Source organism: Buceros rhinoceros, unplaced genomic scaffold, assembly GCF_000710305.1.
Source record: "Buceros rhinoceros silvestris isolate BGI_N320 unplaced genomic scaffold, ASM71030v1 scaffold18191, whole genome shotgun sequence".
Classification (NCBI taxonomy): Eukaryota; Metazoa; Chordata; class Aves; order Bucerotiformes; family Bucerotidae; genus Buceros; species Buceros rhinoceros.
This window is the reverse complement of record NW_010396178.1, coordinates 37644-47019: the sequence shown is the minus strand read 5'-3', so window position 1 is coordinate 47019 and position 9376 is coordinate 37644. Positions and strand designations below refer to the sequence as shown.

General features: G+C 51.8%; 1 protein-coding gene across 1 annotated transcript in view; it reads left to right on the top strand.

Moving 5' to 3' along the window:
- Positions 1-9376, top strand: part of LOC104501939 (polypeptide N-acetylgalactosaminyltransferase 13) — a gene marked incomplete at its 3' end in the record, with an annotated part of 82928 nt that overhangs the window by 37630 nt on the left and 35922 nt on the right. The window contains exons 3-4 of the mRNA XM_010145835.1: positions 7846-8012; positions 9271-9373. Of these exons, the coding sequence (XP_010144137.1) occupies positions 7846-8012; positions 9271-9373 (270 nt within the window). The remainder of the gene's footprint in view (positions 1-7845; positions 8013-9270; positions 9374-9376) is intronic.

The window sequence follows — 9376 nt, the reverse complement described above, 5'->3', positions numbered from 1 at the left end:
AAGAGGTTTGGGGGTTTCAAAGTAAAATATTTTTCAAAGTACTTTAAGAAGCAGGGGAAGTTTGAGGTGAGCTGGGTGAGTTTTAGATGGAGAAGGTGCTGCGGTGATATAATGAAAAATGGCACCGGAAAAGGAACAAAATTAGTGATCAAAACCCAAAAAAAGCCTGCTCTGATCTGAGCTGTAATTTCCATTGCAGATCTTTGATTTTTGCTGGAAAAAGTGGAGAAAGTACAACGAGGTCTCTGGTAGAGTCCTCTGGAAGAGAAATGGCAGTCCTCTCTGCGCTGTGGTGTTTACTAATCCCCTGCTGTATTAATGTGTTCTTCGTCCAGCCTAAAGGGGACTTGGAGCGTTTGCTGCTGAAGTAACTGCTGAAGAATTCAAGTGGAGTTTGGGTTGATAGCCCCAGGGAGGAGCTGATACTCAGGGCTAACCCGGAGCTTTATGAACAGTGACAGCTGAAGGTGTGAGTGAAGAGTCCTTGCTCCTACAGGTGCAAACCCGCCTGTACTCTGCCATGAAACACCAGCCAATGATTTTCATACGGTGTGTAAAGATCGGTGACGTGTGAGTGTTCTCCAACAGCAGCTCTCCCTACGAGAGCTGCCCTAAAGCCTGGCTTTGGAGAGCTCCGAGGAGGAGCTCTTAGCAGCTCTGATGGCTGGAGGTGAGCCAGTGCTGCATCTGGCTTCCCGTGAGGTCCTTGGTGGTTCAGAAGCACTCTAGGGAAGAGAGGTGGCGGTTGGTGGCCTTTCGCTGCGGAGGGAAACCAGAATGTCCGTTACTGCTGGACATCAAATAAGCTGCTGTTTTGTGGGGTGTTTTTTAAAATCAAGTGCACCTTCCCTTATGCTTTTAAATCCTGCTGGAGACCAGAGGATGGTGGAAGTACTTTGAATATTTCTGTGGACGCCAACACTGTCCCACTGGAATAAGCCGATACACGAGCATGGACTTGAAAGCCAGGGACAGCAGAGCACAAGCAACATTCGTCACGCGCTGTTAGCATAGAGCGAGGCATCGTGAGACGCCTTGGCGTGTAATCAGTACGTGTCGATGTAATTTGGAATCTCGTGAAGTATCTGCACACGATGGTGGTGTGTTTCGGATGGAGATAGAGAGACGTTGCTGGCTGCTGGCTTCCCTGAGCGGTGGTGGGTTCATCTCCGCAGCGGTGTGTAATACCTGAGTGTCGCGATGGTGCCCACTGACTGATCCTGCGGGGGTGCTGGCGGGGGGGATGATGCGAAATGGCAGGTTTCAGGGCGGTGTGTCATACCTGAGTGTCGCGATGGTGCCCACTGACTGATCCTGCGGGGGTGCTGGCGGGGGGATGATGCGAAATGGCAGGTTTCAGGCTTCAGTTTTCAGATTTTCAGGTCTCAGATTTCGTACTAACGAGGCACGCCTGAATTTCAGCTCTTGTGCCACAAAGCTGTGGGGTGATGCTGGGGAGTTGTTGTGGGCGGACACATGGGTAGATGGTCAAGATGCCAGCGCTGGTGATGGGGACATCTGGGGCTGTTACTGAGCGGTTCCCGAGGGCATCCAGCAGCTCGGGAGCTACCAGGCTGCTGCAGACATGCTTCCCGAGGCAGGAGGGCAGGTGGCTGCGCGGGGCAGCACGCTGCGAGTCCTGGAGACGGCTTCTTCAGCCTTGAGCTGTGGTTCTTCGTACGGCAAAACTGGCGGTGCTGTGGGATACTGGCGGGCCTTTCGAGGGGGAAAGGTGCTTCTCCTGGACTGGCAGTCTGGTTTTCTGACTGCTTCATTGCAGTGGGAGCCATTTGCTACGGGAAATGGACCTTTACTGAGCCCCAGCAGCCATTTGAACACCAAAATAACCCAGAGGTGCTCTGTCGTCATAAGCAGTTTCATAACCTTCCTCAGGGCGTATCTTGCCATCTGTTTTCACTGGAAGGTGCTGGGAGGGGGAGGAAGGATGAAGGATGGTGACAGGCAATTACTGATGCTGCGGCAGGGTCTGCCCTTGTCTGGTCCCTGTCTGTTGGAGCTGTCGATCCTTTCAGGTCATCCCTCCGCTGGCTTTTCAGCGAAAGCTTCTGCGGCACCAGTCAGTGCACAGTCCTGAACTTTGGGAAGGCTCTTGACCGTGGTGTAGAGCCGAGCTGCAGGGTTTGTTGCTGGGACAGCCCTCAAAATGAAATCCCTGGATTCAGCGGCATCACGGCTCGGTTAAGGTTGTCCAACACCTTCTGCTTCCTCGCTCCAGTCAAGGATCCCACTGGTACCACCCTGCCTTCAGCTCCTGCCCTCCCCAGCCACAACCTTTGGTGACCGAGAGCCCTGCATTAGACACAGTAACGCTGAAGTTGTTCTGTGAAGATTTGTGTTTCCCTCAGCACACTGGAGAACTGGTGACCGCGTGAGGGGTTACTCTGCGCCGGAACACGGTTACACACGGGCGGTTGTTTTAGTACATGTGATGAGCTGTGTGAAGGGGAGCTCTTCCATTTGGTGCTAAATCATTCTCGATTTTCTCCAGAAATAACAAGTGTGGACGTAATGCTACGGTAAAGCAACTGCCGGTGTAAGGTTCACTGGAAGGTAACCACACCTATAAAAAGATGAATTTATTGATTTAATTATGCTTTATAACTGCCTAAAGAGGCGGTTTGCTTAACTGCAGTGTTGTCCTTTTTAACAGGCACTTTTGCAGAGGATCTAATACTGACAAATCATCACTTTAGCTTACACCGCTCTCCTGATGGGGGGGTTTACGTGCATTACTGTGAAATCAGGAGTGAGTTTTTCTCATGCCTTGATGGTTTCGTTTTTTGAGCGATGACCTTGTCCCACATCTAACCAATAATCACAGAGTGGATTGAGTTGGAAGAGCTCTTCAAGGTCACCCAGCTCAACCCCCTGCAGGGAGCAGGGACATCTGCACCCAGAGCAGGGGGCTCAGAGCCCCAGGATGACCTGGGATGGGGCCAGCGATGGGGCTGCTCCCACTTCTTGGGGCAGCCGTAACGGTGGAGGCAGCTGCCTGGGGGGGGGCCCGGCGTGGGGGCTGCTCCCACTTCTGGGGGCAGCCGTAACGGTGGAGGCAGCTTGTAGGTAAGAGGGATAGCGGCTGCCTGGGACCAATGGCTGTTTTGTAGTTGCGTTAGCTGGGCTTAGTCAAAGAGCTCAGGAGAGGTGATGCACAGAGATCAGCGCTGTGGTGATGTGCAGGCAGGAAGAACTCGGTGCGTGCTCCACTCCCAGCCGTGCTGCCTTTGGGGCTGATGGAGAACTTGTGCGGTGTCCAGCAGCTTTCTCAGAATCGTCATCATGAATAAGAATTCGAGACAGAGGTGCACTGTGTGGCCAGGCAAGCGGTTATCAGTGCAGGGCAGGACAATGGTGCCTGCCTTCACCCCTGTTCTCTTCCCACCTCTGCCCTGCCCTTCCCCTATCCCAGCTACTGCAGCGTGCGCTGTTACCGGTTTATCAGTCTGTCTGGAATTGGGGATCCACTCTCTGTATCCTGAGCAAAGCCGCCTCTGTTTGGCTTGATTCCTGGGTGGTTCCATGTTCCTTTATCCTCACTTGGCCACGACCCTCCTCTCCCTCACACCTGCCTTGCCTCGCAGTGGGTGGGGGTGAAGCCCCAAAGTGAAGCCTGTGCACACAGCAAAAATACCCGTCCTGCAACAGACTGGTTTCCAGTGCCCTGCTGGCCCTGGAGGGTACAGTGACTGGTCACAGAATGATCTGAGGTAGCAGCTTTTTCTTTATGAGTGTTAATCTTTTGTATTTTCGCTAAAGCAAAGCAATAAAAGGTAATGACTAAATAATCCTGAAAATCCCCCAAGTCCTGTAAACCACAGATATTTAACGCAGTCCTGTACGTTCCCAAATGCATCATATAAAGATACTGCATAATAAATTGTACATAATATTCTCTTTTTTCCCCCTCCAAATACTTTGCTTTCATGCACAATCTTTTGCCTAGAGTTGCTTCCCTGAGAGCTTCAACACAGTCCTGGAAAGGAGGAAATCACAGTGCGACCCTCCGTGCTCCCAGAATTCACGCACAGCCCATGGGGAGGGTGGCGGAGAGGTGGAGTCTCGCTCTGTTTCCATGTTATCGATCTTGGAGAACGTGTTTTTCCTCTGGTTCGAACAGCTGTGTTTACTTCATGTGTATTCGTAAAGCAGCATCTGATGACTGCAGGAGGAAAAGCTGTGTTTCTGGGGAAGCGTTTCCAGCGTCAGTGTGTGTGGAACAATCAGTGTGCATTGTAAATAGTGCCGGGAGGGTGGGGAGGGGTCTGTGTTTGACGGCGTGTGAGCAGCACGTGGCTCGTTCGCTGCCGCTGCAGTGCGTGGGCTATTTCTGAATTAGAAGAACACGGCGTGAGTCAGCGCTGTCCTTCCAGTAAAGGGACGGGGAAGGTTTTTACCTGCAGTGCACTTACAGACGCCTTCAGGCGAGCAGGGCGTTAGGTGGGTGTCTGTGTCCGCCTGGGGCTCAGGGACCCTCAGAGGTGTGCTGCCAGGAGAGGGTGGGTGTTGGTGGTGACTGAGCCTTCCCAGGGGAAGATGGGATGTTCCCCCTCTCCTGGGGTCTTTGCTTCATAGAATGGTTTGGGCCTGAAGGGACCTTAAAGACCATCTAATTTCAAGACCCTGCCCTGGGCAGGGACACCTTCCACTAGAGCAGGTTGCTCCAAGCCCGACCTTGAACATTGCCAGGGCGGGGGCATCCACAACCTCTGGTGTTCTACAGCTGTTTCAGCGTCTCACCAGCCTCACTCACAGTGAAGAATTTCTTCCTAATACCTGATCCAGATCTCCCCTTTTTCAGTTTAAAGCCGTTCCCCGCCTTGTTCTGTCCCTACGCTTCCTGATCCCAGGGTCCCTCCCCATCTGTCCTGTAGCCCCCTTTAAGCACGGGAAGGGATGTGTTCCTCCAAGATTCCCAAGCCCAGAGGATGGTCCGGGGGTAGGTGCTCCTGGACACAGCGGGGATGCAGGAGCTGATCTGCAGCAGAAAGCTGTCGGTTTGTTGCTGCAGTCAGAGGGACACTAGGGAGGTGTGAGCGGACGTTGTGGCTGCAGTGGGGAGGTTTCAGTGCGCCGGGTCTCTCCCGACTGTGCCCTTCTCCTGGTGGTCGTGCACCATCTGTAGCACCTCCCATGCCATCTGTGCGCTTCGTTCTCTCACTGACTGTGCAGAAAGACTGGCCAAGAGCTGAGCCTGGGGGCTTCTTCGAGAGGTGTGTCAGCCCGTGAGAGGTGGAGTGAGCGTTGGAGCAGCCAGGAACGAGGTGAGGGGCAGAGTGACGTTTGTAGGGATTGTGGTGGTTTCCCGTTGCACACCCGGTCAGTGGCAATGGGGATTACTTTAACTGCACACACACCTGCCAGTTAACAAGCTCTGATGACTTCTTCTCTGCGCACAGTTTGCCAGCCTTGGAGCAGCTGCTCTTTTAAAATTCAGTCCTTAGCAGGATAGACTATTTCAGCGGGGAAGGACCTACAGTGATCATCTTGTCCACCTGACCTGGTCAGGGCCGACCAAAACTAAATCGTGGTGTTAAGGGCATTCTCCAAATGCTTCTTAAACCCTGCCAGGCCTGGGGCATCAACCACCTCTCCAGGCAGCCTGTCCCAGGGTCTGACCACCCTCTCAGTGAAGAAATGCTGCCTAATGTCCTGTTTAAACCTTCTCTGGTGCAGCTTTAGGTAGTTTAGACTGGAGCTGTAAGATACCTGGGAGAACAGTGAAAATGAGAGTTGAAGTACCGACGGTCCTGGCAAATACGACGTGAGGAGAAACTTCCTGTTCCTTAACATTCCATTTGCGCAACAAAATGAGTGTTCAGTGTGACAGGGAGATCCCCTTCCTTTCTCATCTCCAGGCATTACTGACGTGCGTTTCTGACTGCTTTTAAACATGATCTTACACGGTGGTTCCTTCCCACTTTCCAAGATGGCTTTAAATGCCATTAAAATGACTGTTGTGAAATGCAGGACAAGCAGAATTTATTCCAGCTTTGTTCATGCTTTGAAGTGTGATGTTACGCTCTGGAAAACAGCGCTGAGCGCCGTACCGCAGCCTCGCTGGTGTTCAGGCTTTGATACCTGCCTTTCGGATGGCAGCGCTGACACGAGACGCCTTCCAAGGGCAATTGTGTGTGCGAGGAGAACTTCTGCTGTGCCTTGGAAACAACGACATCCCAAACGTCCTTTTTTCAGACATACTGTCCTGCCGGGCTCATCCTGCTTTAGGCACCTCCGGCTGAACAGAGGGTGTCACCCATCATCATGATAATTAGGAAAGGACTGTTTATTGGTGTGTCTGAGCAATGAATCTAAATCCTAATTGATAGATAATTGTCTCATTATTTAGATTGCTGAGATGGTGAAGGCGGGATGTCTCCAGCAAACCTCAGTGGGCATCATCAAAGTGATGTCAAGGCTGGCGTGTGTCTGTGTGTAAATACATCTATTTATGTATTGGCCGCGGGTCTTTCTCTTGTTTGATCAGGTGACCAATGATCTCTATATATAGGGCGTCACCAGTGTGAGTAGATAGGTAGGTATAGATGTGTGTGTGTATACACACACACCATGAACCTTCTACTGTACCCCGGAAACCAGCAATATCCTGCGTTCTTCTGTGTTCTCACCTTGTATCTTGAAGGCTGTGGTCACGGGTTGTTTTATCTATTTTTCTTTAGCTGTCAGTGAGGCAGAAGAGAAGGTTAGAGAGAGTTTTGTTACAGTAGATGATGTTTAAGAAAGAAGCTGTACAGACCAGCTGCCTTTTCTTCAGGGACCTTATTCGTTTGTTCTGTTGGCCCTTGATAGAGAAGGTTTCTGTGAGGAGGAGGCATTCAAGTATTGCCTTCTCAAATAACACAGACCAACGGACACGCTGAGCCCGTGTCACAGTCAGAGAATATCAGGGCTGTAAATGCTGACGAATAACTCAGGAATTTCAAGGGTTTTAGGAAAGCTTCAAATCTCTGCTGTTGCAGACGAGGTGTGCTAAGAAGGTCTGCGTCATTTCTTCTCGCTTTACCTGCAGTTTAATTTGTGTGTGTGCGCTGCTGAAGGAAGTACATACACCCTCGCCTGTCCCTTCGGGAAGGGCTTTCCTAAACCAAGGTCACAGAGGGGACAGTAGAGCCGGAAAATCATACAATAGCAAAACGTCCAGAAAAGGTGCGGGTTTGTTGAAGTCACAGTGATCACGAGTCCGTATTTGGTGTGTTTAAGAGAAGTGACTTGGCCTGTGGTGACAGGTTCATGCCGGTGGGTTGGTATTTTTGAAGTGTATCTAAGGTCTGGGACAAATATACAGAATTTGGGGTTGTCTTTTGTCCTAAGCAAACAGCTTGAATTTGCTTCCACGAGATCAGCCGCCTGTGGTGTCCGTTGTTCACTTTGCCTTGATTTCCACGTTTTCCAAAACCAGGTGCAGATGTCCCTGCTCCCTGCAGGGGGTTGGACTAGGTGACCTTTAAAGGCCCTTTCAACCCAGACCAGTCTGTGGTTCCGTTAAGTTACTGACCTCTCATTCTTCCGTTGAGTGGGCATATAGAATGTTCTAGAAAGTAGTGATTTTTTTTCTTCTTTTTGAGAAACCACCCAAGATGGGAAGGTCTCAGAGACCTGGTTTCTCTGCTGTGTTTGACATAGAAATTCCCTCTGCCTTTGGGTTCTGCCTGGGGATCTTGAAGGGATCAGTAGCCGCTTCGAAATGTGTCCTGCTCAACAGGCTCAAAGCCGCTTTTCCGGGCTGTCCCACTGGTAAAGCTCTTTAGGGATTTTCGTAGATTAACCTCCCTTTCCTTCTGTTTTTATTCTGTATTTTTCTGGCAGGTGCAAGACAAAAGTGTACCCCGACGAGCTGCCCAACACCAGCGTAGTTATTGTGTTTCACAACGAAGCCTGGAGCACTCTGCTTCGGACAGTGTATAGCGTGATCAACCGCTCGCCGCACCGCCTGCTCTCCGAGATCATCCTGGTGGACGATGCCAGCGAGAGAGGTGGGTCTGGGGAGAGACGGGTCCTTTCCACCCAGTGTTTAGTTCTGAGGGACCTGCAGAAAGGGTTGTGAAGCGTGGATGCCTTTCACCAGGCAGAACCAGACCTGTACCTCTCAGCAAGCATCTCCCATCGCTACTGGCACCAGCAGCAAGTGGAGTGTGGTCCAGGTACAGGGAGAGCTGAAGGACGTGTACACATAGGAACAGCGGCAAAGGTTGGTTGTGAGGTTCATAGAACCACAGGCTGGTTTGGGTTGAAGGGACCTTCAGAGCTCCCCCAGTGCAACCCCTGCAGGGAGCAGGGACATCTGCACCCAGAGCAGGGGGCTCAGAGGGCCAACCTGACCTGGGATGGGGCCAGTGATGGGGCTGTTCCCACCTCTCGGGGCAGCCTGGGCCGGGGGCTCACCACCCTCACAGTGAAGAATTTCTTCTTTGCATCTGATCTAAATCTCCTCTCTTTCAGCTTAAAGCCATCTCCTCTCACTACACTCCCTCCCCAGCTCTCTGACCCCGCTGACGCACTGACAGGCTGCACTCAGGTCTCCCCGCAGCCTCCTCTGCTCCAGGCTGAGCCCCCCCAGCTCTCTCCCCTCTCCTCCCAGCAGAGGGTTCCACCCTCGGGTCACTGCTGGGGCTGCTCTGGCCCCGCTCCAGCAGCTCCGTGACTCTGCTGGGCTGAGGAGCCCCGAGCTGACCCCAGTCACAGGTGCCCTGCTCCTATCCAGAATTCCATCAGCGCTGTTTTGCACTGTGGTTCATCAGTTGATACTGCTGTAAAAGACCGTCCTTTTCCACATCTCTCTCTGTCTTTCAAAACCCCGCTGTTCTGTGTTTCAGATTTTCCTCAATATCTGCACTGAGCCCATTTCCTTGTAGTGCTCCCAGTTGTGGTCCATTTCTTTTGGTCTTGGACATTACAGTCTGTGAATGGAATTGAGGAAATGATGAATTTTCTTGGAGTGGCCAAATGTTCGTGATGGCAGATAGAGCAGAGAGCTGCGGCCGCAGGGGCAGAGGTGCAGGCTGAGCCCTTGTTCTATGCCACATGGCATTAACTTCACTCCAGTTCCTCTGCTGGATTTCCCTGCTTCGGAAAACAAGGAGCTTAATGTTTCTGTGTGCCAGGAGGTGGAGGAAGACTTGAGCCCCTGGAGGGCTGAGCGTGGTGCATGAACGCGATGAGTATATTTGCTGAAGGACAACTGATGTTGTCCTTCTGTTTGTTTTTTTTTTTTTCCCCATTTGTCTTTGGCAGAGTTCTTGAAGGCCTCGCTAGAGAATTACGTGAAAAATCTGGAAGTCTCCATAAAAATCATTCGGATGGAGCAGAGGTCAGGGCTGATCCGCGCGCGGCTCCGAGG